This window comes from Aspergillus pseudoviridinutans (assembly GCF_018340605.1).
Source record: "Aspergillus pseudoviridinutans IFM 55266 DNA, scaffold_3, whole genome shotgun sequence".
Classification (NCBI taxonomy): domain Eukaryota; kingdom Fungi; phylum Ascomycota; class Eurotiomycetes; order Eurotiales; family Aspergillaceae; genus Aspergillus; species Aspergillus pseudoviridinutans.
In genome coordinates this window covers 2,006,173-2,033,726 of record NW_025091283.1, presented here as the reverse complement: position 1 = coordinate 2,033,726, position 27,554 = coordinate 2,006,173, and the positions used below count along the sequence as shown (strand labels likewise).

The 27,554-nt window shown below is 53.0% G+C and overlaps 13 protein-coding genes across 13 annotated transcripts; 8 read left to right on the top strand and 5 right to left on the bottom strand.

The window, feature by feature from the left end:
• Positions 1-127: 127 nt before the first annotated feature.
• On the top strand, positions 128-3,760 carry Asppvi_004436 (uncharacterized protein; the record flags this gene model as incomplete). The annotated part of the gene is made up of 3 exons (XM_043300389.1): positions 128-2,872; positions 2,941-3,480; positions 3,551-3,760. 3 exons carry the CDS (start codon positions 128-130, stop codon positions 3,758-3,760), a joined length of 3,495 nt encoding a protein of 1,164 aa, XP_043156324.1.
• Positions 3,761-4,226: 466 nt separating this feature from the next.
• Asppvi_004435 (ankyrin repeat domain-containing protein) lies at positions 4,227-5,915 on the top strand (the record flags this gene model as incomplete). The annotated part of the gene is made up of 1 exon (XM_043300388.1): positions 4,227-5,915. One exon carries the CDS (start codon positions 4,227-4,229, stop codon positions 5,913-5,915), a length of 1,689 nt encoding a protein of 562 aa, XP_043156323.1.
• A 366-nt stretch (positions 5,916-6,281) lies between these two features.
• On the top strand, positions 6,282-7,888 carry Asppvi_004434 (uncharacterized protein; the record flags this gene model as incomplete). Its single annotated transcript, XM_043300387.1, has 2 exons — positions 6,282-7,061; positions 7,100-7,888. 2 exons carry the CDS (start codon positions 6,282-6,284, stop codon positions 7,886-7,888), a joined length of 1,569 nt encoding a protein of 522 aa, XP_043156322.1.
• Positions 7,889-7,967: 79 nt separating this feature from the next.
• On the bottom strand, positions 7,968-9,321 carry Asppvi_004433 (uncharacterized protein; the record flags this gene model as incomplete). The annotated part of the gene is made up of 3 exons (XM_043300386.1): positions 7,968-8,789; positions 8,869-9,009; positions 9,058-9,321. The coding sequence occupies 3 exons, from the start codon at positions 9,319-9,321 to the stop codon at positions 7,968-7,970; spliced, it is 1,227 nt and encodes a 408-aa protein (XP_043156321.1).
• Positions 9,322-9,510: 189 nt separating this feature from the next.
• On the bottom strand, positions 9,511-9,797 carry Asppvi_004432 (uncharacterized protein; the record flags this gene model as incomplete). Its single annotated transcript, XM_043300385.1, has 2 exons — positions 9,511-9,680; positions 9,725-9,797. The coding sequence occupies 2 exons, from the start codon at positions 9,795-9,797 to the stop codon at positions 9,511-9,513; spliced, it is 243 nt and encodes an 80-aa protein (XP_043156320.1).
• A 2,320-nt stretch (positions 9,798-12,117) lies between these two features.
• On the top strand, positions 12,118-13,177 carry Asppvi_004431 (uncharacterized protein; the record flags this gene model as incomplete). The annotated part of the gene is made up of 2 exons (XM_043300384.1): positions 12,118-12,129; positions 12,263-13,177. The coding sequence occupies 2 exons, from the start codon at positions 12,118-12,120 to the stop codon at positions 13,175-13,177; spliced, it is 927 nt and encodes a 308-aa protein (XP_043156319.1).
• A 1,279-nt stretch (positions 13,178-14,456) lies between these two features.
• Positions 14,457-15,368, top strand: Asppvi_004430 (Hsp20/alpha crystallin family protein; the record flags this gene model as incomplete). The annotated part of the gene is made up of 1 exon (XM_043300383.1): positions 14,457-15,368. One exon carries the CDS (start codon positions 14,457-14,459, stop codon positions 15,366-15,368), a length of 912 nt encoding a protein of 303 aa, XP_043156318.1.
• Positions 15,369-16,067: 699 nt separating this feature from the next.
• Asppvi_004429 (uncharacterized protein) lies at positions 16,068-17,847 on the top strand (the record flags this gene model as incomplete). The annotated part of the gene is made up of 5 exons (XM_043300382.1): positions 16,068-16,217; positions 16,273-16,415; positions 16,467-16,530; positions 16,592-16,982; positions 17,036-17,847. 5 exons carry the CDS (start codon positions 16,068-16,070, stop codon positions 17,845-17,847), a joined length of 1,560 nt encoding a protein of 519 aa, XP_043156317.1.
• Positions 17,848-18,016: 169 nt separating this feature from the next.
• Asppvi_004428 (putative C6 transcription factor) lies at positions 18,017-19,804 on the bottom strand (the record flags this gene model as incomplete). Its single annotated transcript, XM_043300381.1, has 1 exon — positions 18,017-19,804. The coding sequence occupies one exon, from the start codon at positions 19,802-19,804 to the stop codon at positions 18,017-18,019; it is 1,788 nt and encodes a 595-aa protein (XP_043156316.1).
• Positions 19,805-20,128: 324 nt separating this feature from the next.
• Positions 20,129-20,981, bottom strand: Asppvi_004427 (nuclear transport factor 2 family protein; the record flags this gene model as incomplete). The annotated part of the gene is made up of 2 exons (XM_043300380.1): positions 20,129-20,370; positions 20,423-20,981. The coding sequence occupies 2 exons, from the start codon at positions 20,979-20,981 to the stop codon at positions 20,129-20,131; spliced, it is 801 nt and encodes a 266-aa protein (XP_043156315.1).
• A 1,435-nt stretch (positions 20,982-22,416) lies between these two features.
• cpa1 (carbamoyl-phosphate synthase (glutamine-hydrolyzing) CPA1) lies at positions 22,417-23,784 on the top strand (the record flags this gene model as incomplete). Its single annotated transcript, XM_043300379.1, has 1 exon — positions 22,417-23,784. The coding sequence occupies one exon, from the start codon at positions 22,417-22,419 to the stop codon at positions 23,782-23,784; it is 1,368 nt and encodes a 455-aa protein (XP_043156314.1).
• A 367-nt stretch (positions 23,785-24,151) lies between these two features.
• On the bottom strand, positions 24,152-25,749 carry Asppvi_004425 (putative GTP binding protein (Gtp1); the record flags this gene model as incomplete). Its single annotated transcript, XM_043300378.1, has 9 exons — positions 24,152-24,359; positions 24,411-24,575; positions 24,642-24,699; positions 24,763-24,908; positions 24,959-25,068; positions 25,124-25,442; positions 25,493-25,517; positions 25,636-25,664; positions 25,721-25,749. 9 exons carry the CDS (start codon positions 25,747-25,749, stop codon positions 24,152-24,154), a joined length of 1,089 nt encoding a protein of 362 aa, XP_043156313.1.
• A 342-nt stretch (positions 25,750-26,091) lies between these two features.
• cwc2 (active spliceosome conformation promoter CWC2) lies at positions 26,092-27,333 on the top strand (the record flags this gene model as incomplete). Its single annotated transcript, XM_043300377.1, has 1 exon — positions 26,092-27,333. One exon carries the CDS (start codon positions 26,092-26,094, stop codon positions 27,331-27,333), a length of 1,242 nt encoding a protein of 413 aa, XP_043156312.1.
• Between the last annotated feature and the right edge of the window lie 221 nt (positions 27,334-27,554).

Genomic DNA, 27,554 nt, shown 5'->3' with positions numbered 1-27,554 from the left:
CAACAGTCCTATGAGGCGAATTCTTTGGACCCTACTTGGGGTTCTCTCCCTGGCGCTCGCAGATACCTACTGCGATAAAAACACCCCCTGTGCGATTGGCTGCTGCGGTCAATACAATGTCTGTGGCATGGGACCGACCTACTGCAGCGCTGAGACCTGCATCAACAACTGCGATGCGAAAGCCGAGTGCAATCCAGACAACTGGCCAGACCAGTATGTCAACGCGACCACCTGTCCCCTGAACGTCTGCTGCAGTCCCTATGGGTTCTGCGGCACGACCGAGGAATTCTGCGGCAACACCACCGTGACCCGGCCATCCTGTGATGCAGCCTCGCAGTCGATCACCCGAGTCATTGGCTACTACAACTCAGCGGCCGCGTCGCGGGGCTGCGGGGGCATGCTGCCCGCGGCCGTGCCCCAGGGTGTCTACTCACACATCTATTTTGCCTTTGGGAGCATCGACCCAGACACCTTTGAGGTCATCCCGGCGTCCAATGCCGATACACTGCTCTACCCCCAGCTGCAGGCGCTTCAGATGCGTGACTTGAGCCAGGAGCTCTGGCTCTCCATCGGTGGTTGGGACTTTTCCGACAGTGGCACCCCGACGGCAACGACATTCTCGGACCTGGTCGGGGCCAGCACGAGCCAGCAGAACGCCTTCTTCAAGTCGCTCATCCAGTTCATGACCACCTATGGCTTCACCGGTGTGGATATCGACTGGGAGTACCCCGCGGCGGGCGATCGGAACGGCCGGGATGCCGATTATGCCAATTATCCCAGGTTCCTCGCTCAGCTAAAGAAGGCACTGGCCGCGTACAAGTTTGGCCTGTCCATCACATTGCCCACGAGCTACTGGTATCTGCAGCACTTTGATCTGGTATCCATCAACCCGTCGGTTGACTGGTTCAACTTCATGACCTATGACTTGCACGGCACCTGGGACATCGGCAACCAGTGGACCGGGGCCTATCTGGATGCCCATACCAACCTGACCGAGATCACGACCGCATTGGACTTGCTGTGGAGGAATAATATCGAGCCCAATAAGGTCAATATGGGCATGGCCTTCTATGGCCGCAGCTTGACCCTCGCCTCCGCCTCCTGCACTGAACCGGGGTGTCCGTATCTTTCCGCCGGCGATGCCGGCGACTGCAGTGCTACGGCCGGGGTCTTGTTCAACAGCGAGATTGAGGCGATCATCAGTGATAATTCCCTGACCCCGCAGCTCTACACAGACGCCGCCGTCAAGACTATCACCTGGAACGGCGACCAGTGGGTCTCATATGATGATGAGGACACCTGGAAGCTCAAGGCCGAGCTGGCCAAATCTCAGTGTCTCGGCGGGGTCCTGGTCTGGTCAATCGACAGTGACGACAACTCACACACATTCTCCAAGGGACTGGCAGCTGCTCTGGGCAACGAGATCAACCTGAATATGACAACCGGACTGACGTCCTCCATGTTCGTCGAGGAGTACTCCTATATCGGCTCCTCTGTCAGCCTCTCCAGCCAGGACGCGTACTGCCACTTCATCAATTGCGGAGATGTCTGCCCCAGTGGCTTCACCGTGATCACGCGCGGCGACGAGACCTCACAGCTCATGCTGGATAGCACCGAGTGCCCACCCGGCGATGGGCAGACCCAGACGCTCTGCTGCCCGACTTCCTCGGACGTGCCAACCTGCCAGTGGCGCGGCTTCCACAACAACGGCAAGTGCACGGGCGGCTGTAACGACGGCGAGGCCGAGGTGGGCACCACCGGCGCCGGTTGTACTCGCTCGGGCTACCAATCGGCCTGCTGCTCCGTCACCTCGTCGACCGACCCCTGGTCCAAGTGCGCGTGGACGACCAGCTGTCAGAGCGACCAGTCGTGCCCCTCGGGCTATTCCAACTTCGTGGTGGGCTCGCGGAACGGCTGGGGGGGCATGCCCTCGTGCAGTGGCGATGACACATACAACTATTGCTGCTCGGGTTCGTCGGTCCCCGATGCCTTCACCAACTGCGACTGGAAGGGCCACGAGACAACCTTTGTCAACACGGAGTACTGCAGTGATTCGTGCCCCTCCGGGTACATCCGCGTCGCTGAGCAGACGATCAACTTGGTCATGGGGAACAACCAGAAGGGCCACACGACCGACTGCAGGTGGGGGAACGAGGCCTACTGCTGCAAGGGGTCCACTACCGTGGTTGTGCCCCGGGGCATTTTGCCCGAGCCGGTCTCCTACAAGGACCAGACAGCCAAGGACTTTGACGCCTACCTGCAACAGTGGCTCAATGACCCCGTGTGCCCCTTGACCTGGGAGGCCCAGTACAGCGCCACCTTTGACGACCCCTATGTCACCCGACGAGACCTGGCGTACATTCAGAGCATCAACAACAGCAGCAGGAACAGGAACAGGAACACCGACAACAATCCCCCCACCGGGTTCAGCGTGGCGGGGGCCCGGAGAGACATGGTGGACCAAGCCAATACGCTGGACCACCTGATGCCCTTGATGGAAAGCTGGATCACTGCCGAAGTCCTGCGAAGTGATATCGACTATCTCTATAACCTGCGACTGGAGGAGCATGGGCTGCAAAACGATGCGGCCAATTCGTCGACCCTGAGGGCGATGTTCTTTGACGCCGCCGCCAATAATGGGTCGACAGTCTTCCTCTATAGCCCGCCCTCGACCATATCTGACGAACTGTGCAACATTGCCGATTCGGCCCATGGGTTGGACCGGCTCGAGTTCGCGTCCCAATATCTCTGCGACGATCCAAGTGTTGACTCCACCCTGTCCTCGCGGACTGTGACCGTCGTAGGCACCACTGACCGCTCAGAGAACAATTGTTACCCGTCCGTGATGTATGTCCTGAATGGTATTCTCAATGTAAGTTTCTCTCTCTCTTTCATCTTGGATAAGGGTTCAAGTATTGACCATGGTTGGTATTCTATCAGGGCGATCTCGCCCTCCACTACCTGCGGTGGATCCCGAGCTACATTCGTAACACCCGCCGTATTGACGAGGTGATCCTCGAACTGGCCTTCTGGATGGGCCCAACCCTGGGCGTGGCCGATAGCACCGTCCGGACCAACTACGGGGATCGCAGCCACACGGTGGCCACCGACAGGTGGATCGTCATGCACATGCATATCCCACTCGACACGCATACATTCGTGGGGGTCGACAACGTTTGGTACGTGGGAGTCCGGAACATGGGCATTTACCACAGCCAGGGCTCCTACCAGCCCCGGGCCATCACCCCGGGACACGCCCGGGGGTCTCGGGCTGAATTCCGCTATTCAAGCTCCTACGCGGATGGGAACTATAACACGGGCGATCTGCGAGACTACAATTCCCGCACTGATACCATCGCTTGTCCCCGACAGCGCCGCGGCGATGCAGCGCAGCGGTGGTATCCTGGTCGGAGACGGGACAGTACTGTTCCTGGGTCGGCCAATCCGAGTGCGGATTATGGCCAGTTGCTGAATAACTTTGTAGGTTCCCTTTCTTCTGATATATAGATACAGATATGTATCCATGTATGGATATACTAATGGCGAATAGGGAGCATGGCTGCACGACCAGGGTACCTTCTCCGTGCAAAATCTGGCGTACCTCTGGCCAATCCTGCCAAATATCGACATCTCGAACGGCTATACTGCAGCAGACGTCAATGCGAGAGGCGAGTTGAAACCCCGGGCCGGTGCGTTCGATGAGAATTGGCGGCCGGATGGAGTCGCACCGAGGGATCCATCGTACTATTCCAATGTTTGAGTGTTTGGGGGAAGACTGTATATGAGGATGCATATTTCTATAAGAGTGATATAGACCCCCAAGTTGGCGTAGAACTGAGGTGACTGTATTGGCAGTGTCAAGTCTTACCGTAGAGGTGGTCGAAACTTATGTAGTGCATGAGTAGTTATATGTCAATCTACTTTTATTGATACTGGATTAATTCACAGACAGTAGAGTATGTATTTGACTTGATATAATCAAGTACTACTGGCTAGCTGCTAGCACTGGGAGTAGCTACGGTACTATAGTTAGTGGGGCCGCCCAAGTATCCGCAATATTAAACCCTCTTCTTCCCCCTCTTCCTCTTTCTTCCATCTCCTCGTTTCTCTCTCTCTCTCTCTCTCTCTCACACACACTCACACACACACTTTCTCTCTCTACAAATGAACTACTGATATAAGTAAGAAGGGAACAACACAAAAGAGAAAAACGAGAATAAAGTATCATGGCAGAGAGCGGTTCTCCTATCTCGGATCGCTCGGACTCCTCGGACCCCCCAGAATCCCCCCATCAAATAATCGCCAGGCGCAGAAACCGCCTCGTGAACATCATCAAGCAGAACGACCTCGCTCAACTCCATCAGTTCATCGCCTCATGCTCTCCCGAGGCTGTGATCGCCCCTGGGACACCCTACTTGGAGGACACCTTGTTCAATGCAGCCTCATACGGCAGTCCTGAGGCTCTTCGCATCATCTTGGAGGTGTACACTGCGGCCCCGGACGTTGTCGAGAGGTTCAACCCCAAGTTCTGTCTGCTGCTCGACGCATGTGGTGCGGCAAATGTTGATGTGGTGCGCTTTATCTTGGACAGCCATGACAGTCCGGAGAATCAGTTACCTATCGGAACGGTGGATTTGCATCAGAGAGATGACTCCGGAGATACGCCGATCCTCGCGGCTGCAGGGTCGCTGATGTGTCTTGCCAACGATGCAGATGAAGAAGATGAGACTGAGTGGATTCAGGATCGGATTTCAAGGGGCCATCAGTTGATGCATCTCCTTCTTGACCGGGGCTGTTCAGCGACAGATGTCGTTCCCCCTTTGCCAAATGATCTCTCTCCTGGGGGAAGTCAGGCGCAGGATAGTGTGCTTGGGCTTGCTGTGTCGAGGGCTAATGGTCCATTAATTCAACGGCTCATTGACTCCGGTGCCGATATCTACCTTAGGCATCAACACTTGCATCATGCCAGGGTACCGTTCCAGTTGAGGATGACAAAAGATCATGCATATGATGTCACAACGCTTCATCTGGCAAGTTTCTTCTACAATCCTGATGCTGTTAAATTGCTCTTGGATCATCAACATTACAAGAACAATACCAACCCTGACCTGGCTTCCTCCCGTGACAGTGATGGGCGACTCCCACTGCATTGGGCAGCCAGCGGCCCTGGAGGTTTTAACTGTAGACTCCTGGATAAGCAGCTCAGAATCACAGAGACCCTGCGACTGCTCCTTGACCATGATTCTACGGGTATCAACCTTGTTGACAACACTGGATCCACGCCGCTGCACTATGCTGCTATAAGCCACGCTATGTGCGGTTGTAGCCAGCACGCGGAGCTTGCTATCCGCACTTTACTCGAATACGGGGCTGACCCCCGGATCGCCGATGGCTCTGGCCGTACCATCCTACATCTATTGGGGTACCACTCCACTCAAAGTGACCCCATCGAGAGCACACTTCTGGATTTGATCTTGTCACACGGTGCCAATATCGATCACGCCGAGAATAACGGGAAAACAGCATTGCACGTCTTTGCTCAGAATTTGCGGCAGGTCTCGGCGGCAAAGTTCTTAATCGAGCATGGGGCGGATGTCCGGGCCCGGAATACTCTCCGGGAGACGCCCTTTCATGCGGCAGCGCGGGGGTTTTTGAATGATCGTGTACGCCGTGATGGGAGAGATACGGAAGTGACAACTGCGAACAGGATCAGGCTTCAGGATGAGATGATGCATGCTCTGCAGAAGGCTGCCGGGGAGGATGCTGCTATGTTGATGAACCAACCAAATGCGGAGGGTAAAACTCCGCTGGACTTACTGGAGGAGATCAGAAATCGGTGGCAGGGATGGGAGCAGCCCATACCAGGCCCTGGACGAGGCAGAGGCAGAGGCAGAGGGCAGCCAGTAGGAGCATAATTACATTCAGGAAGAATATCTCAAAAAGGTAGCCATCGTAGCTTGTGACATATTGGAACTATCGGAGTGTATATTTGCTTCACCAACAAGGATTCTTGCCATGCGTCAGGTCATTATAGTAAAAACGAATATTGGGCCATGTAATTTCTGGTATTTCTTTAAATTGCGTAAGAGCTAAGCTTTGATTCACTTGGCATCGATTACTAAAGGACATATATGTGGCATACGCCCGTGTGGGGGTCTTCCCAAGTCGCAACATGGTCTGAAATCCATCTTCCGGACATCTGGCTCGCTATGGACGAAGATAAATAACGGAAATCTAATCAGTGATTCTCCTTCCTGCATTTTTTCTGGAGAGAAGGAAACATGCCCTCCCAACCACCCCTGTCTCATGTGGGAGTAATCGTGAATTCCTCTGCTCGCCGTGTTGCCTGCGACCAGTGTCATGCTCAAAAGCTGCGTTGCACAAAACTCGAAAACTGCACTGTATGTGTTCGATGCCAGCGATTGGACCGTCAATGTATCTGGAGTCCTCCATCGCGGAGTGGCCGCCCAGCAAGGACTACCGTGGTCAAGCGGGGGAGCAGCCGCCTGGATACTGCTGGGGGAAAGCGTCACAAACGATCTTTAAGTGCTCTAGAATTGACCGCAGAGGAGAACGGTCCGGAAAGTGCGAGAGAGCCTGTTCATACCAGCCAGATCAGTACTCAGCGCGCCCCTCCGGCTGTCGAGATATCCGAGACAGTACCATCTTTGCCTCCATCCGTTGCAGATTGGAACATGTCCGATATTTTCAGCCTTTCAAGCCCGCGGTATAGTTCGCGGGACAATCCTTTCCCTCCTTTTTGGACCTCGGAGAGCGTGCCGCCAATACCCAATTTTACCGACTATTTTCAAATGCCCAGCATCGGGAATCAAACGAGAACCACCGAGGACACCCCTGCAATGGCCTCGACAGGCGCTCCCCAAGGGCTAGGCTCTCTGCAGGACATCACGCGAGGGCTCTCTGACATCAATCTATCGCTATTCAATCTCCAGCAATCTCTTCATGCCGAGCCATGGGGTCCGATGTTTGCGTCCCCAACCGCGGTGATCACGAAACTAAGCGCCTGTGGTGGTGACCAGCCCGATGACACGCTCGCCCAGGTGTACCCATTAATCGATATATTTAACAAAACAGACAGCACTTTATCGACATTGCAAAGCAAACGAGCATTTATTTCGCCTCCCTGTCCACCCCCCTTACATCTCGTACCACTCCCACAGGTGGAGCACCATCGCGTGCCTTTTGCCCAGAGAGCGACACGTCCAGCCAGTCGTCGTCTCATTTGTCCCCCGTAGACACTTATACACAGCCCGAGATACCTCCACCTGCGTCCTCAAGTACAGCTCGAGGAGACCCATCGAGCCCGGATTTACCAACAGCTCTTCTCTTTACAACCGGCTACGCGCGGATTCTCGATCTTTACACTACCGTCTCGACCCAGATATCACACTTCGTCCACGCACTGTCAGTACAGTCGATGGCAGGAGGCCCGGACTATCGCCAACGGATGCACCCCGTTATCCCGCCATTGCAGTGGGGTGGGTTCCAGCCCGCCAACTACGGTGCGCTGCAGATCTTAATGGCAATCCAGGTGATATCCTACCTGCTCGCGGGGGTGGAACGGGCCTTGGGTGTTGACGAGTGGGAGCGCGAGGTGACGCAGGGCCGATCCCAGTCTGAAGAGAGGGTACGGAGTCCATCGTCCTATTCAGGCGGTGAGGAGGGGGGCTTTAACTCGTCCGGACAGAAGCATGCGCCGTCTCGTCCGGAGAAGCGCGCCGGGGCTAGGAGGGGCTTGCTCAGCGCTGCGATGATTGAGATTGTGGTCCAGGGGGAGGGACCACGGAACCGCCGAGGAAAGGTTGGGCTGTTGCGGCGGAAACTTGAGAGGGTGAAGAAGGAGTTAGAGAAGAGCATGCATAGTTAAGGTGTGAATTTGCAAAGGAAGCTGGTTTATGCTGTTGAATAGATTGCTCATTTTATATTGAAATCAAGTGATATATGTCCTACTCATCTTTCCCTATTTCAGTCACTTTCCACTCCAATCCGGCCTTTTCTAGCCGCTCCACGTACAGCATTCCCAGAGATGCAGGGGTGAGAATCCCCCCTCCGAGTTTCTTCACCATCGAGGCCTTGTCATTTCCGTCCAAAACTTCCAACAGTGTTAATGCAGCTTCACTAACGAGCGTTGCACAGACACTATACACGTCCGTGTTCATGCGCATGACGCCCAATGCACTGGGTTGGCTTACATCGCCCCCATCCACTGCGACTGTGGCCTTCCATTCCACGAAATGATTCTCCCCGGTCATCTGCGGCCCTGTTCCCGGCTGCGGGGACAGCCATTGCAGCAACCACCGGAGTGGAAACAGAATGACACAAACAACCGCGACCGACATGGCTAGGAACGAGGACCACGCCTGCAGCCAGCTCGGCGCCGTGGTATACCCCTGGAAACTAAATCGTTCACCGTATTGCTCAGTTCGGTCCCCGTATCGCTGTAAAAGCGACCATGTGCGCATGACGACGGCTTGATCAGCCATGGCCGAAGGACTGAAGGTGAGATTACCAAGGAAACGATCCCGGCGGACGGGGAGGACAGGAGGGAGATGAGGGTGATGCGGACCAGCATCGGGGATACAGGTCGCGCGAGGGGCGCTGGCAGCCATCATCTGCCTGATCGAGTACGTCTCCAGACCGGCGAGGATGCTTGCAATCGTGCCCCCGCTGTAACCAGTCCAGGTATGTTGGATTGTGAAGAAGACGGGACCAAGAGGACGTCGCAGCCTCCGCGCAAGAAGGAGCGTCATCAGGTCTGGGGGGCTGGACTCCACGGCTCATTGGTGGATTATCTACGCCAGACGGTCAGCAATCAGCGTCTCTTGGTAAATGGCTCTCGGGGCATACAATTGCCTTGTTGGTCATGGCCTTATCATGCCACCGCGCAGCCAGCTGCTGCGTCCAGACGTGTTCACCAGTGCAATTCACGTAGGCAGTGGAGTTTTCGATACAGGCTACCACAACGGGTGTCCCATGTTTACAGAATGGCTAAACTGTCAACCTTCTTGACTGAAACGCGGGACACTGCAGACTTACTCCGACGGTGTTGAGCACCAGACGTGTTTGTGATGCCATGCGCCCCAGATCATCGTCGCTGAGAGTGGCCACCATAATATGAGGCAACTTGCGATGGGATTGGGTTCGGTCCAAAGAGTCCAGCAGGGCTGCCAGCTTCTGCTCGCTGCGGCCGGCAACAGCCCATCGGAGGGTTGGCGGACTGTTGGCCCACAAGTACTGCACCACCAAAGACCCCAGGTAGCCGGTGGCGCCATACACAATCAGATCATACGGCCGGTTCATTTCTTGTCAGTTGAAGCTTTATACAGATAGAAGTGAAAGAGAGAAGGAAGTGACCGAATAGGCCATCAGGAACTTCTTTGTCCCCTCATGGGCGCAACCCTAACTAACCTCTTTGGGCAAAACCCGCCGAACGGCATCTCCAACAATGACCAGTTGATGGCCTCAGTATAAGAGAAATGAGAGATAATTCTAGTCAATAATCTGGCAAAGTTGAGTGAAATGATATCCCTCGTCTTCATCCGCGTTCTTTCCCTCCTCACCACCTCGTCTTACCTGACGTTCACCATCGCCGAGGACCTCTACTTCAAGCCCTGCCTCGAACCCTCGGTCGTCGACGCCGCCGATTTCCTTCTCCCAGCCTATATCAGCGCATGGTCCTCATCTTCACCATCTACCTCTTAACCTGGTGTACGACAACTGCGAACCTCCCCGTGGCCCACCTGCTGCACACCAGTATCGCCGCCTTTGTCTTGCATCTTCTAGGGCTGCTGTTCAGCACGACGCATATGATCTGAGATTCTCACGCAATGACGCTCCTGAACTCGATCAAGGAGAAAGACACTTTCGAAAGCACGGAGATTGTTCGCCGGTGGTCGGATGAATCTGATCCGGGGGTGCTTGGTGGATGTCCAGGCCTGGGGTTGTTTTCTGGCTGGGTTTCTTGTTTGGAGTGAGATAGCCTCATCACCGAAATAATCTGGTGTCAATCAAATTTTACTGTGGCTTGGCGAATGTAGAGCTTCATCCAATCCAGCAGAGAAATCGGCGTTCGGCTTGTACATGGACTTGGCGCTGCTACCAGTAGAACTACGTGAATATATAGGAGGAAATAGTATCTTGGTGCCTGGGGGAAGCATACAGGCTTTCGGCTAGAAAACAACGGCTACAAACGTGCTGGACCGTAAGCATCTTCAAGCCCTAATGTATCTGCATAAACATCTAACCTACTGACAGGAAAAGGACCAGAATATTCCCTGTCCTTGACCAAAATCAAAGTGGTCCTGGTTGTGAACATCACCTCGAATGCAGCCTTACGCGCCAGTACCAAGGCCTGGAGGCCATCCACCATCGGCTTCGAGAAAACTACGGCGACAATTTTGTTATTCTGGGATGTCCGTGTAACCATTTCCTGCGGCAGTGACCTGTCTGACGAGGACATCCAGAGCTTCTGCCAGGTGAACTACGGGGTTACGTGTCCGGTGCTGGCCAAGATCAATCTTAATGGATGTCAGGCCGCACCGCTCTACCGCTGGCTGAAAGTGCACAAGACAGGACTTTTGGGGTGTCGCAGGATTACGTGGAATTCTAACACCGTTTGCTATTGACCTGCATGGAAGGATGAGGAGTCGCTGGTCACCAAGCACGAAGCCGGACAGTTTGGAGAAGCGTTTGATTGAGTTGCTGGAGGAACGTTAACTGGAACGTTGACATGTATCTAATCCTCTTCATTTGCCGTCTTTCTCTTGTACAACTCGTTCGGTTGGTATTACCTATTTGGGAATCCCGAAGCCGAATGTCAGATATCAAGCAGATTCTATGAAAACCATCAGTGAACCCTGGTTAAAGCTGGCTGCAACTCACGACTCTTGGCCTACTCGTGCCATGCATGTATATATAGCTACTATACTTGAACTTCATACTCACTATGGATTGGCTACTTGTTTATCCCAATTATAGACACACTCCTTCTCAATTGCCCAGTCCTTGATAGTTCTGCCTTCAGAATCTCTTATCACTTCGGTATCGGCGCCATACTTCCTGAGAAGATCAATAACTCTCTCATGCGCGTATGACCCCTGCTGTTGAATGTAAAAAGCAAGCGGGGTCCGCCCCACGCGGTCTTGAGCATTTACAATTACTGCAGCAAGTTTGGTGTGGACTATACTGGCAGACTCGAGGGTTTATTGAGCTAGTATAGTTCCATAGGTGAAGGCATAATAATATAGAATTCTAGAGAAAATCTATTTCCAGATTCCATGACAAACTGACCACATAGAATTAGTATGTGACTCTCATTACTGTGAAGACAATAAAATTGCTTCTACTAACCACTAGCTTGGCTCTAGCTACTTCGCTATGGTCTTGGCTGCTCTGCATGTATTATGCATGAATCTTAAGGGATTTTAGTCTACAGAAGTACAAAGCTTAATTCCTGACAACTTAGTATTGACAGATGAAATAGATGGGTTTTCCTAATCCATGAACTACGTATAAAATGAAGTCCACGAACAAGTCTATCATTCTAATATATGTAGAAAACAGAAGGGACCTATAGCACCGACACAGCCTCACCAGGCTTAAGCCAGCAAACCCTATCACTGAAGCTTATTTCACTCGAGCTCTCTTGTCCTCCCCAGCAATATGTAGTGACCGTGTATTTTGGATCAAGGGCTGCATTGCCGGAGTAGAATGGCATCTAGAAGGAGACACATCTGGTCGTCTGTTTAGCCCACGGACCCTCCCCCCTCAAAGTATGGCAATACCATCTGTATCCCAAATTGCGGAATGTTTTCGTCCCTCGCGCATGCCTGTGGAGAGAGGTTTGGACATTGCGTGGCATTGCAAGAGGACTAGAAACGACTACACTATTTATGGCTCGAAGTCCTAAGCGTCTAGGAGTAGTAAACAGGTGCAGGTCCAGCAGCCACCAGGCTTACCCAGATATGGACTGGGATTATGCATAGTACCCCGCCATGGAGATTGTTGGCCTAGAACGACAGTCGCGAGCTACTTAAACAATCACCCTCATGGTGGCCCACATACTGTCAACAAGTTCAAGGTCCTGGACGTCCAGATATGACATCAAATGTATGGATACTGGAGTTAATCATACTTGGCTGGCTCCTGATACTCTGCTCGGTAGGTGGCATCTTGCATGTTGATACCATTTTCATCCTTCTGCATTCTTAAAGCAAAAAACATCCAATAACCGGTCTCTCAGGCTATTTACACATATGGCGTGGTAGTGGCTACACTGGCTGCAATTGAAGCTCCGAACGCTGATGCGTATAATTCTTTGAATGCCAACTCTGATCATGACAAGCCCGCTGGTGGAATGGAGCCTGCGCTTGGAGACGCCACATCAAAGCCTATCACCACCGATCTTCAGACGGCGGAGAAACATCTTCGTCAACATACTGGTTGCTGGTATCGATACCGCGGGTTGAGCATGGCTCTAACCCATCGGTTGGTAAAAGTTTTCTTGATTCGCATTGCACCCCTGCAGGACACCAATCTCTTTGGTTGGTTTGTTTATAATGCTGTCATTGAAACCCTTCTGTCAAACCTGCATGTGGCTCTTCTCCATATCATTATATCACGGCCCTCGCCCAAGCGCTTCTACCAGCGTATCCCGGGTCTCAGCAGTTGGATACAAATCGCCCCTATTGCTGCCCTCTCTAGTGTTGCGACCAGTGCAGACTTCTATCTTCCCCTGGGTCTAATCAGATTTTTCGGAGAACGGGACGGATCTCATGCAATCCCAAAGGCTACGGGATTGTGTGAGATTGTGATAATTTTGATTTCCACAGCACTTCTGTACTTCGCTGCAGTCGCCCCAGCCCGAGCAATCTTTATCCGAGTGGCTGCTTCCATGCTACCGGAGCAAGACAAGCCCATTGTGGCTTTCGACCGTACGTTCGGCGGCAAGGTGATCCCTGTCGTCCTAGGAGGGAGCGGAAAGGTCAGTATCCCTGATGCATGGAGGAGCTTTCACTGGGCCGCTCGTGTTCGCTACCTCAACGCCTTTGCCAAGGCTTTTGCCCTTCAGGTTGTGTGTTGGTTTCTCCTCGTCCTGTTTGTTCTTCCTTTGGACTTTGATGCGAAATCTGCCATGAACATCAATTTCCTTGCTTGAACACTTTTATATCCCCCTTCTCTTTTCTGTATCATGAATTATCATTCTGCTTGTGATTGCCTCTTAATGTGTCATGACAGACCACAGCTCTGCACGCTGAGCCATGTTTATTGTCCTGTTGCTTGTCTACTTACATCTCTAATATATATATGGAAATTTTGTCTCAGTAGACTCAGCTGCGGCATGTCATGGGATAGGCCACATAGCAACGCTAAGCCATCTTTTAGTAACTAAGCTTTTTATATAAGGGTTGAGAGCTAAACTATATAGTACAGCCCTTAATACTTTCTCAGCCTTTTTCTGTAGTCCTCTTATAAAAGCTGGCCCCTTAGTATTATCTGCTAACAATCTCATTGATAATGCTATTATTAGACTTGGCATCTCAGATGTAATAAGAGACGTATCATGCAGAGATATCTAAGCTATTCAGCACACACATTAGCAAAGCTTTAGCGGTCTATAAGCAGCCCTATATGACGCATATTATATATCTTCTAGTTACAGGACTTTTGTAAGGCAGGATAAAAATGGTACGTGTATTAGAGACAACTTGCAAAATTTTGCTGGTGTTAACCTTATTGCTGAATGTTCTGCTAGCCTTATGATCAAGGAGATAGCGAAAATGCATGGGTAGTTGGATCTGACAGTCCGTTATTGACCTGTATATACATGTTTATGTAGCTAGATGCTGTTTATTATTCAAACACATTCTTAACTTGTACATGTATACTTCATTGAAGTCTCTATTTCTGGCCTTGATATATGCTTTATTGACGGAATTCTTAAAGCTACCTCCCTGCAGTTGCATATCACAGTCGTATCCTATGAATGACTCGAGCGATAATCTTTCTTGATCTATATCCGATCTCCGAACCCGACTCCGAGGAAAACCCCGAGAAATGCTTAGTCGGAGAATACTAAATGCCGAGACCGAGTCCGGGGTTTTGCCTCCCCGGACTTGATATCCATTTACGGCAATCGACAGTATACGTAGTCTCTTCTGCCTATCAGTACCACCACATCTTCAGGGTATGCTGACGAGTATTTGCTGCCTGGGTGGCAAGTCAAGGTCACAAGGTGTACGTGTACGTACGACAATGTGACTCATGACGGTCATTGTAGCTGTCCTGGACAGGTATATATACCGCAGTCGATCCGTAGAAATCTCAACCGGGCAAACTTTACAGACCAGATCAAGTACATACGATCATAAGTCATCCAGCTCAATATGCAGCATTCATGCCACTTCAGTCAGCATCCCCTAGCTTGGGATATCTCCATGCTAGAGGAACATCCTTTCTTTGCTCACCCTCATCCCCCTCCATACGATGACAGCTTCGAAAGCAGCTCCGGGGAGCCCTCAAAATGTGGGAAAAAGAAGCACAAAGAAAAAGCCAAAAAGGGTAAGGAAGATGATGAACATCCCGAACAGCCAGAATTCGGATTCGGTCATCCCTGTGGCCGTGGCCGCGGTGGTCGATGGCATGGATCCAGCCGATGGGCTGCACATGAAGACCCGGGATTCGGACATCGTCATCACCACCACCACTGTCACCGCGGACGAGGTGGTCTAGGTCCTCAATTCCACGCATGGGGAATGTTCAGCGGACTAGGACGAGGGGGCCCAGGACGGGGACGAGGTCCAGGAGGGAGAGGGGGCAGAGGCTTCGGCCATCATTTTTACAACTTCCACCACATGCATCCTCGCTTCCGCTCTTTTTACCACTCGCACGACGCAACCAGTTTTACGCCACCGGTCGACATCTTCGTCACGGCTACCGAAACGATCGTCCACGCCTCGCTTCCGGGAGCTCAAAAATCGGATTTGAGCATCGCCTATGACGCATCGCACTCTATGCTCCGTATGGTTGGTGTCGTGCACCGTCCTGGAGTCGACGAGGAGATGTACCGGGCTTTGCTGGTTGGGGAGAGAGGGCGTCATGTGGGGGTGTTTGAAAGGGAAGTGCCAATCTCCCATACCGTTGCGGTTGAGGGAATCCAGGCCCAACTGGTTGATGGGGTTCTGAGGATTGCACTTCCTAAGGTTGAAGGGGAAGTTGAACAACCTGACGAGGAGATGGAAAAGGAGGGTGCAAATAGTGAATCGGACACTGAGGGAGAAGAGGAAGAAGAGCACGAGGATGTGGAAGAGGAAGTCGAGAGGGAGTATGTGAAGGTGGATATTCAGTGATTGCTTTTCATCATGTATAAAAAACAGAATTGATATCGGGTAGAATAGCGCATTGAATCTATTCCACCCTACTCACACACGTGGCAAGAATTTTGTTCATCAATTTTAGTAATTCCCATTAATGGTAGTCTGTCTTGCGTCTCGAGTTGACAAGAATTGCACCTGACTGCAAACTCGACGTCTAAGACAACTTCTCAAGGACTGGCAGTCGTAGTGGTGCGGGTTGCAGTGCACGTAGCAGTGTTAACAAGCTCAGGACTGATTGGGTCTTTGGTTTCTTGGTGCTGGGAGGCTCCTGACAATGTGAGGGTATTTCAATTCCTCAACGAAGCGATAGGCTGTGACCTCTCGAATGGCAGAGGTTGGTCAGAGCTTTGAAATGTGGACTCCAGGGGTCTTTTGTGTGTGTGAGAGTCTGTCCCTGGTCCAGGATTTACGTTGTTGTCGAGGGGCCATTTTTTAAGGGAGCCGAGGGAACGACAAATTAGGTAGAGTAGAACGTAGACTTATAACCCGTAGAGAAGACTGATACAAAATATAGAAGTAAATGATAGCAATGCCCGAAAGGAGAAGCTCTTATCTTATCGGCCCTAGGAGACACGCTAACCGGAGTTGACAGCTGCGGAGAACAACCTAGGTCAACAGCTCAATCTCCCCCTCAACCATCTACCAGACCAGCTTCAGAGCTTTGGCTTAAACATGCGCCGAAGAATAACATTTGTCCAGAGGCCGGAAGCTCCCTTTCACGTCGACCAGGCCGTGTTGACAACCGATGCGCTATCCATTACCCACCTGGACGGGGCGCGCGAGGAGCGGGCAACATTCGGCTTCGATGAGCTTCCCTCAGAGGTAAGTGGTGACTCTATAGTTAGGAGTGAGCTAGACTGATTTATGATGTGTATAGATCTGGCAGGTTCTGAAATCGAGTCACGAGCTTCACATCCGCTGGGCGACGGAGCGGCCTTATGAGATCGGAGCGCCGTTTTCCAGTCGGATATCGCCTGGTTTGCATGTTTACTATACCCCTGGGACATCGGGGGAGACAGGGTGTGTATCTACGAGCCTTATTCTCTGAGCAGTGGTTAATGCAGGTTACAGGAAGGGATTGTGCTCGTTATTAAAAAAGGTATTCGACGAGTCGCTAGAATGTGACAGTCTCAGGGTAAGTTCAGTTCGTCGGTCATTGAATCATGGGATGCACTCTAACTCTCGAGTTCACGCAGTCCTCGTTTATACAACCTCCTATCCTCTCGGAACGATTTGCTACCACTGCCGCCTTCCAGTACTACAGTCGTCTCCCCTCCCTGCAGAATCTCGTCTCGTTCATTCAACACAAGTTCTGTGGCCGATCGGACGAGGCATGCTTTCATCATGCAGAATCAATACTTTCTGCGGACTCGGTTGATGTCAACTACGACAGCATCTCGCATGCCCTGACCGTGCCTGGGTATTGGTCGAAATCACCAGGCCAGGGATGGACCGAGCAGATCAAGAAGCATGCCGCGGATACACACCAGGTCGAGGTCGGGCTTCTCGGTGTCGAGAGCGCCATTGAGCCCGAGGAACTGAAAATGGGTGGTCTACTTGGCGTTGTTGGACAGGACGAAAAGTTGAGTACGTGGTATACAGAGACCAGACGAAGTTAGGACCAAGCTGACACGTTCCAGAACCCACCCTATTCTCATTTCCCTCGCGCCATCATCCTCTCCCAGCTGATGCCACCTACACCGTCTCCTTCCCCGCTCCAACTGGGCTCCATCCCACCCTGACCATCTCGATGCCCCGCGCGTCGCTGAAGCGGCCCCCCGCACCGCCGGACGCGACATGCGCCCTCCACACATACCTAACCCTACCATCGTGGATCTTCGGCGACAAATACCAGCTCTCAACAACAGACCCCCTCTTCCTCAGTTCCCACAATCTTGCCGCTCTCCGCGCCGTAGCAGGAGAAACGGACCTCGAAGCCCCAGACTGGTTCGTCTCCCGCTGGGGCTCAAACTGGCTGCTCGAGCTCGCTACGCCCCTTCACCCGGATACCAGCCCAGAGGAGTGGAACGCCACGATCCCCCTGCACCTGCGATACCTGCCCCCCTCTGAGTCCGGTTACCGTTCCGCCGCTGTCCCATGGCCGATCGTCTTCTGGGCGTGCACGGCCGAAGACGGCACCAAGATGGGTGTAAACCCCTTTGATCGGGTGAATCTCGGCTGGGAGGGCTTGTTTGGACCCCGGACGATGTTCTATCAATTACACCCGGCGCCGCCGGAGGGTAAGGACCGGCTTGTCGAAGAGCTGGAAGTCCCTGTGCTGGGACTGCGAGAGGATGGTGGATTTTTCCGGAGCAGGACCATCGAGCTGGGGACGGTTGTTGTCGTTGGGCTGGGCCTGTTGTGGGTTCTGTGGAAGCTTGGTCTCGTCGCGTGGACGGCAGGCACAGGGACAAGGACCCAGAGAAAAGACAAGCAGGGCAAGGCCGAGTAGCGTTTAAATCATCTCAGTACCAATGGACGCCCATGTATATATTATCAAAGGACCGAGTCCCAATAATGCCACGCATTGGAATATAGCTAGCAATGTAAGCCAAAAAACAAGGGTATCTCGCTGTCTCGAACAATATCCATCACAACCTCTGTAATCACACTGCAACGCGTCAAATCCCCATCTCCGGCAACGGCCACGGCACATCCGTCATCAGGAACTGATCCAGATCAAAATTCTGCAAACTCGGCATATCGATCATCAGATCGCCCAKCCAGGACATCTCCGGCAGGTCAGCCAACGCCACAGACTGCGGCGGGGGCTGCGCCGGGCGCTGCAGCGAGGTAGACGCTCCCCCGACAGCAGCATCGACGCTAAGCTGCGGCGCCGTAGCGGCCGCGTTGGCGTTGACGCGTAAAACATCGCGGAGCGCGCGTGTGTCTTCTTCCTTTCGGCGCTGATGCAGTAGAATGAGCAGGTAGGCGGTGCTGTAGGCTTCGCGCATGACCTCTGTATCGTAGGCGGCGGCGACCTCGCGGAGGGTGCGCATTGCTTCGCCCAGGAGGGCGAGCGAGGCGCGGCTGTCGATGGCGAGCAGGGTGCAGACGACCTGGAAGGGGACGTTGGCGATCTGGTGCCAGGGGCAGACGGAGGCGACCATCTCGCGGGCGGCGCGGAGGCCGGTGCCGGCCAGGGAGAGGACGCGGTCGAGCAGGTCGCCGGAGATGCTGGAGTTGAGGGCGCGGAGGCGCCGGTACAGGCAGAGCATGAGGTTGCACTGCGCGAGGATTAGGGGTGGCTGGACGTGGATGACGTCGAGGACGGCGGCGAGCGCGGATTCTAGGCCGGGCGCGTCTTGGGTTTGTTTTGGGTCGAGGCTTTCCGAGACGGGGAGGAGGTTGAAGATCTCTGAGGGGCTGTTCGGGGACCGTGGCGCGGGTGGGAGGGAGGTTGCGCCGTGCAGGACGACTCGGGACCGGCCGAGTTCGAAGGAGATCCACACGTTCAGGTGGCGAGCCATGCCGAAGAGTCGACGGCGGATTTCTGGGGCGCAGGGTGTCGTTGTCTGGCCGAGGGAGCTATCTGGCAAGGGCTCGAGATGGAGACCCGACGCCTCGATGAGGTGCATCAGCGTGCAGCTGGCCATCCAGGCGACATGGGGGGATGCTGTCATGCGGAGGTACGCGACTCGGAGCACCCAGCCAGTGACGATGTCCACCGACGCGGGGTTGTCGACGATGAGACTGTGTTCAAGGATGCGTCGAGCGGTTTCGACCACTCGGTATTCCGCTGGAACGGCTCGCCGCCGTGAGAAGAGGAACCCGAGCGCCGCTATGCCGCAGAGTACTGCATCGTAGGGCCCGTATGGCAGGGCTGACTCGGACGAGGAAGGCAGCCATCGTCTGCTGACCTGGCGGAGCACAACATCTCGGTCAAGGAATGGGTAGCACGGATCGACTTTTTCAAAGTAGAACGTCATCAGTGACCGCATCTCGTCCTGGGAGATGATGTCCACGATGGGCGCAGTCGTGGCCGAGGCCGACGTCGGCATGGACGATGGTGACGGGTGACGAGCCCCGACGTTCCACGCGAAAAGATGCAACCTCGGCGCATTGGCTGGATCCAGTTTGAGACCTAATCTGCGCACAAACGCAGCGCCCGAATTGGCCTCGAGGGAACTGACGTCGATGCTCGTCGAGTCCCCCGGAGTCGACTGCTCCTGGCTCTTCGGCCGGGGTGCCTCTTCGATGACACTAGGTCTGCGCATCGATAGACCGACTGATGGCCGAAATACCTTGATATCTTTCTTCTTGCGAGATTGGATGTCGTATTGGCACTCGGAGGCTGACCCCAATTGTACACAGGTGCTACATGGTTGGTCACCAGAACACTTCCGTTTGCGCGACTGGCATGATGTGCAGGCGATTCTGGAGCGCTTTCGCGGTCCTGGCTCAGTCATGATGTTCAGAGCATTTCATCAGCAAATCAGCAATTGTTGATATTCACTTTGGGGGAGAGACTCTCCGTTCGAGATTTGTGGGGACGTTGTACGGGGTACTCTAGATGGGGTGGATTATTGTTGTGGTTGTGTTCGTGAAGTGGTCTGGGAAATACGCTGCGGAGGGGCCAACTGGTTTGTTTTTCTCTCTGTACAACCAAAGCTCATCCACAACTCTCGATTGATTCTCATTTGATTAAAATAGTCGTTATAAATGCATAACTAAATAAAGGTGCAGCGCTATGATTCAGTCGGTATTTCGCTAACAGTGATAAACCAGTGATCTCAATCTTCATACTTTCGTCCGTCTGGATACCCCATGAGATCTTCCAGTTTCTTCAGGTCAGGCATGCCTGCAGGGCCAGGCATATAGTGAATATTGTTTCGGAACGTGGTTCCATTCCACCAAATTTCGTTCTTATGGAGTGCTTCCATAATCCGGGCAGAGTCGATATATGTGCGGATCTCCACCATCTGCCCCTGATCCCATCGAGTTACCCAGACGTTGACAATGTCAAAGTCATCTCCTGTGTGTTGCTCCTGTCAGCACTGCTCCTTAAAATGTTGACGTGGATTTACCTGAATTCATCACCCCCCTGAAGTTGACCTCCTGAACAGACCATCGCTCATTGCAGCCTCCATGGATCGCTTGGGGGTGAATCTCGAACTTGTCCGCATGGTCGAGGAACAGCACACTCACTCGTCGCAGGGCATTGACGTAGAAATGCAGCAGGTCGTTGTAGTGACCCGCAATGGGATGGTGTCCGACCACTGTGAAACTCACGTTCTTGTGGATGAGGGTGAAGAGCTTGTTCATATCCTTCTCCAGATCTTTGAAGGAGTCCCAAATGTGCATCTGCGAGACGTATTTGCAGTCTGTCGACGGATTCTCGAACTTGAACCCCTCTCTATCCCTGTGATCTGGGGGACGGTCGACAAGACCGTCGCCATTACATCGGCCACCGGGGTCGACAATGCCAGAACCATCGCACCCGGGAGCTTCTAGGGGAGATTGGGATTGTGGGACTGGCTGTTGCTGGTGTTCGTAGGATTGAAATGGTAGCACACCCCAGCCAAGGGTGCCTGCTGGAAGGGTTATGGCTATCAGGGCCTGAAGGAGGTAATTGAAGCAAACCATTGATTACTAGGGAGACTGCTCGATAAAACCACATTATGATCCTTTACAGAAGAACCTTGTGTTCGATATATAGCAATGGCTTTCGTCTTGCTTTGGAGGTCCCATCGATGAAATTGCCCGATCTGATGAAAGCTGTACGACAAAGTACTACCCTGTACACCTACGGTCATGCTCGAGGTGGCATAGCATGGAGCTCGCACTCCCTGAAAGTCGCCGATTCGCAATTGCTCATCAGTGGAAAGGTCGGGGTGATGGCTTTGGTATCCCCTACTCAGGAATGACAAGTGATACGGTTTCACAGAAGCATAAGGACCCGTTGTAAAAAGCTATCTAGCAGGTACGATAAATTTATGACTCTTCCCCTCTCTTTCTACAAGTGCATGATTTTTCAAATATCTACTTCGGCACACTGACGTCAAATGATAAAATAAGAGAGCCACCAATCCGCTATTACCATAGCAATTGGACTTAGTAGATATATCTCGTGTATTCCGAAGAAGGTAAGAGGAGTCATGGGGAAATTTGTCTTTTTGAATTAGCCAATGAATCATCTTATTGTCAAAGGCGTGTAGAGTATCCATCTTGGCTGTTGAGAATTGGGACCAGATCTGGTGAGTCATACCTCTCGTACCTGTCAAGATACGCCATTGATGATGACAGCGGTGTGATGGAGGGATGGAGATGCCTTAGTGCACCAAGGCTACGTTCTGATGAGCGGTGTCCCTGACCCTCTATCCACTTACGATACTGCGAGTATGTAGAGGTCACAATCAGGAAGATAATCGCATTATCAATTGCTGCAGAATTGCCCAATCCATAGCGTAATGAGTTACCGACACGCAAGAAAAGGAATGCGGAAGAGTGCCTCCGATCCCGGAACTTGGAATGCAGCTCCTGTGATTGGTCCATCGCCCCCTTTGGGCCCTGGCTGTCGGTGTAGCGGGGCACGTGCCGCCCCACCCGAGCCGAAGATCGCACTGGTGCCGCAGCTCCTGTTGCGACCCTCAAATTCTGCCTCTCGCCCGCTTCTCCTTCTCTTCCTTTTCTCTCCTCTTCTCTCCATCCTCTATCAGTCCTAGACATCATCCATCAACACCCCACAACACAACTACATCATCGTTCTCTGATCAATTCATGTCTTTTTAGACACCCATTCTATCAACAGATATTTCAGTGACTGGTAACAGCACAGTCGCGCTTATGGTTTTGGCACCCACCGTCTTCACTTCTCAGGTATGTCCTGCCCTTGTCTTGCCCATGGCCACACGGATGTCATACCCGCCACCACCATCCGGCCAAACTAAATATAAAACAATTGCTAACATAATGACCTTCAGGACTACATCTCGGATCACCTCTGGAAAGCTTCCGGAAACTATTGAGACCATCCGCATAACTACTCGCTTCCACAATTCCTCGTCTCCATCAACAAATAATGTTTGCTCGTGTCTTCAAGGCTATGCCCGCCAGGGCTTCAGCCTTCACTTCCGTGAATGCTTCCATTCAGGCTCGATTCATGGCCACTGTTCGTCAGCAGCGTCCTGCTCATGAGCGTGCCACTTTCACGATCCGAGATGGTCCGATATTCCACGGCAAGTCCTTTGGAGCTCGCACCAACATCTCAGGTGAAGCCGTCTTCACTACCTCTCTGGTCGGATATCCCGAGTCTCTGACCGATCCTTCCTACCGTGGTCAGATCTTGGTCTTCACCCAGCCCTTGATTGGCAACTACGGCGTGCCTTCTGCTGAGCGCGACCAGCACGGTCTCCTCAAGTATTTCGAGTCCCCCAACCTCCAGGCTGCTGGTGTGGTTGTGGCCGATGTGGCTGAGCAGTACAGCCACTGGACCGCCGTCGAGTCTCTCGGCGAGTGGTGTGCTCGTGAAGGCGTTCCTGCCATCTCCGGTGTCGATACTCGTGCTATCGTCACCTATCTGCGTGAGCAGGGTTCTTCCCTCGCTCGCATCACCGTTGGCGAGGAATACGACGCCGACCAAGACGAGGCTTTCACCGATCCGGAGCAGATCCACCTCGTCCGCCAGGTCAGCACCAAGGCTCCTTTCCACGTGAGCGCAGCCGATCCTCAGTGCCACGTCGCTGTCATCGACTGTGGTGTCAAGGAGAACATTCTGCGTAGCCTGGTCAGCCGTGGCGCCAGCATCACTGTGTTCCCCTTCGACTACCCCATCCACAAGGTGGCCCACCACTTCGACGGTGTTTTCATCTCCAACGGCCCCGGTGACCCAACTCACTGCCAGGAGACCACCTACCACCTTCGTCGCTTGATGGAGACCTCCCAGTTGCCCATCTTTGGTATTTGCCTGGGCCACCAGCTGCTTGCTCTGGCCGCTGGTGCGCGCACCATCAAGCTTAAGTATGGTAACCGTGCTCACAACATCCCTGCTCTGGACCTGAGTACCGGACGCTGCCACATCACCAGTCAGAACCACGGTTACGCTGTAGATGCGTCTACCCTGCCCTCTGACTGGAAGCCCTACTTTGTCAACCTGAACGACTCTAGCAACGAGGGCATGATCCACAAGTCTCGCCCCATCTTCAGCACACAGTTCCACCCCGAGGCCAAGGGCGGTCCTCTGGACTCCTCTTACCTCTTCGATATCTACATTGACAGTGTGCGCAAGTACAAGGCCAGCCAGGCGGCCTTCCACCCCCAGCGGGACAGCCTCCCCAGCCCTCTGTTGGTTGATCTGCTTGCCAAGGAGCGTGTCGGTGTGCAGCCCACTATCGGCATGCAGAACATTGCTGCTGCTGCCACTGCCGCTGCTGCTGCCGCTGCCGCTTAAAAGAATTACTGGGTCATGTTCTTGTTTTCTGGAGTCATGGTTTACGGGCTGGATATATAGGTATCGTTTTTGTCATTAAGTTGATCAATCGCAATACGAATTTTGCTCATATCGTCACCGTGTAAACTGCTGAAGGCAACAATTGTAAGCACTACATCTGTAACCGAGACATCAGGATTGCCTTCCTGACTGCCATTGTCGTACTAGTGTATATCAACCTCATACGGATGAGTCAACAATCACCGGCAGAATTTTATGAGTTATCGGAGCATCGAAGTAGCTTATAGATCTCATTACTCTAGACTGTTGATAACCGCTCAATCTTCGGATTCGTTCATTCATAATATCCTAGCATACTATGTCCAGCCTACTTGGCAACTATCGAAACCACATCCTCGTCCGCAACAACATGACCCAGTCCCACCCGCTGGGGAATATGTCTCGCACTTGCCCCCCAGACCAAAGCATACTTGAACGTCTCCTTCAGAGTCCGATGGATCGAGTCACAGACGTCCTCGATGGTCGAGTTGCTGCGCACGATGAGTGCCTCTGAGAAATCGGGATCCTCTCCTTTCCTGCATGATTGTCAATTACCCGACTGGGATCTTTGATTGCGGTGGACCTACCGTTTAGTATATACTCTGATCAAGCGCAGTTCCGTCCAGATGCGTTCGACGACGTCCTGCACGCCTAGATCGAGTTCGCAGCTCATCACGGCTGTGTGTGGTTCGCGGGCGAGCTGGTCGAGGAAGTCCAGGCTGACGCTGTCGATTTTGTTGTACACGTAGAGACTTTAGTGGGTTAGTATTAGTGCTACTAAGGAGTGGAAGACGAAGAGGAAGGGGTTGGCTGTGTACCATCTGATGTATTTTCTGTGGTCTTTCATGATGACGTCGATGAAGTCATCGATTGTTGCTGGGGTTCTCTGTTAGTATGGAGTTCGGAGTATAAGCCAAAGGGCCGTTGGATTGAGCGTACCGTTCTCGTCCCGCACTAGGACCTCGCAGTTGAGGATCTTGTAGTCTCTTAGGACATTGAAGATCATCTTCTCGTCGAGGTTCTTGGGAGGTGTCTGGAAGGTGATTTTCATGCCACCTGCTTTTTTGGCTTTGAGGTAGATGTTGCTTTTGAAGTCAGTATAGCGGTGCGAGGGGATGGTTGCTTGCGTGCTTACGGAGGCTCCTTGTTGAGACGGATCCCAACAGCGTCTAGTTCTGCTTCCAAAAGGGCCCGCTGTTCCGCGCGTTTTGTAGCGTCCAGGATCATGAGGATTAGATCGCTCGTCTGGGTATAGTCAGACGATCATTCCTCAGCATGTTTAAAAAGTGCTGGTACACACCTTCGCGGCCGAGATGACCTGTCGTCCTCGCCCCTTACCCTCAGCAGCACCTTCAATGATACCCGGCAGATCGAGAATCTGGATCTCCGCACCGCCATACTCCAGCACACCGGGAATGGCCGTGAGCGTCGTGAACGAGTACGCGGCAGCCTCACTCCTGGTCTTGGTGATCTTGGACAAGAACGTCGATTTTCCGACGGATGGGAAACCGACAAGGGCAACGCGGGCATCACCGCTCTTGCTCACGTCGAACCCTGCGCCGCCACCGCCGGCGCCGCCGGTGGGCTCCAGCAGCTGGGCTCTTAATCTGGCGAGTTTTCTGCATGCGGGTCAGTGGGTGCAAGCACACGCATAAAGGCCAATACTCACCCTTTCAGCAGACCAAGATGGTATTCTGGATCTAGTCAGAACATGGACTCGACTATCTATGCATTGGAGTCCCACCTGTGGCCTTGTTTTCTGTTCTCCGAGTTAGCTGCGGGGTTCTCTGGATAGAGGCACGGATGACTTACTCTGCGTCCTGCGCATCTCATCCTCAATCCTGCGTGATTGCTACATGAGTTCCCTGGCCTTGTGAAAAGATATAGTAAAGCGTACTCTTTGATTTTCTCTGTAATGTTCACCATCTTGACGGTGGGGGAGTCTCAGGACCCCTCTTATGCTTCGAATTTGTATGTACTTGGTAATAAGAAAGAAGACCGCTCCAAGAGGCCTTGTCAGTGTAATAGCAGGGATATTAGACAGGAAATGAGAGAATCTTCACAATGAAATAAAATGTCTCGAATATAGCTCTAGAAAAGTCGTCTGGCAAAGCATATCAAAATCGTCGCAGCAAAAGCGGCGCCAAGACCTGTAGCTTACATAATCTCAACATCGCCTCGTGATTTCGCCTGAAGGCATCGCAGTCACTTCTTTGCTCAACAATCAACTCACAACCTACAACCACAACACAATCCAAACCCGCAGCCATGGCGGACACAGCTGTTGTCGATCCTCCACATGCCACAGAGCCAACACCTCTACCAACAGAATCAGCCGAGCCAAGCGGTCTCACTCCCAGTGATGAAAATGCTCTCACCCAACCCTCAGAAACCGCCGTCGCAACCACAGACGCCGATGGCACTCAAAAAAAGACAAAGAAGATAATCCGACGAAAACGACGCCCCGCCCGGCCACAGGTCGACCCTGCAACGCTTAAATCCGAACCGCCCCCGCAAACGGGCACCATCTTCAACATTTGGTACAACAAGTGGTCCGGCGGCGACCGCGAGGACAAGTATCTCTCGAAACACGCCGCGCCCAACCGGTGCAACATCGCCAAGGACAGCGGGTACACACGCGCGGACAAGGTCCCAGGCTCATACTTCTGCCTGTTCTTCGCGCGCGGGGTCTGCCCCAAAGGCCACGAGTGCGAGTACCTCCACCGCCTGCCGACGCTGCACGACCTCTTCAACCCCAACGTGGACTGTTTCGGGCGGGACAAGTTCAGCGACTACCGCGACGACATGGGCGGCGTGGGCTCGTTCACGCGCCAGAACCGCACGCTGTATGTTGGGCGGATCCACGTGACGGATGATATCGAGGAGGTGGTGTCGCGCCATTTCGCGGAATGGGGCCAGATCGACCGGATCCGGGTGCTGACCTCGCGCGGGGTGGCGTTCGTCACGTACACGAATGAGGCGAATGCGCAGTTTGCCAAGGAGGCCATGGCGCACCAGAGTCTGGATCATAATGAGATTCTGAATGTGCGCTGGGCGACGGTTGATCCGAACCCGTTGGCGCAGAAGCGGGAGGCGAGGCGCTTGGAGGAGCAGGCGGCGGAGGCGGTGCGGAGGGCGCTGCCCGCTGAGTTTGTCGCGGAGCTGGAAGGTCGGGACCCGGAGGCGCGGAAGAAGAAGAAGATCGAGGGCAGCTTTGGGCTGGAAGGGTACGAGGCTCCAGATGATGTGTGGTATGCTCGGACCAAGGAGTTGGAGGACGCAGGCAGGGCCGGCCAGCTCGAGGCTCCKGAGCAGCACTTGATGATCGAGCCGGCACCGTCGTCTTCTTCCGTCGCCTTTCCGTCGCAATCGGAGAATAGTGGTATCTTTTCAAGCTCAACTGTGGCAGCACTAAGGGGATTGGCCGGCGGCAATGTGACGACGCAAAAAGCCCCGGCGAATTCTGGCGGTCCTCTTGTGGCTTACGGAAGTGATGATGATAGTGATTGATTTCTTCATGGCTCTCATAAAATCCATTGGTCTTGTGTACAACAGCAAAGATACCTCAAATTGTCTTCATTTGTTTTTGTTCTTGATTTTATACTAGTCATATCGTTCGGGCGTTCATCTGGCGGGTATATTCGCAATCAAAACAATGAGAGGAGACAGCATACGCCTAATAAATGGAACTTCAATACAGATAGAACATAACATAGTACTTCACCACTCGT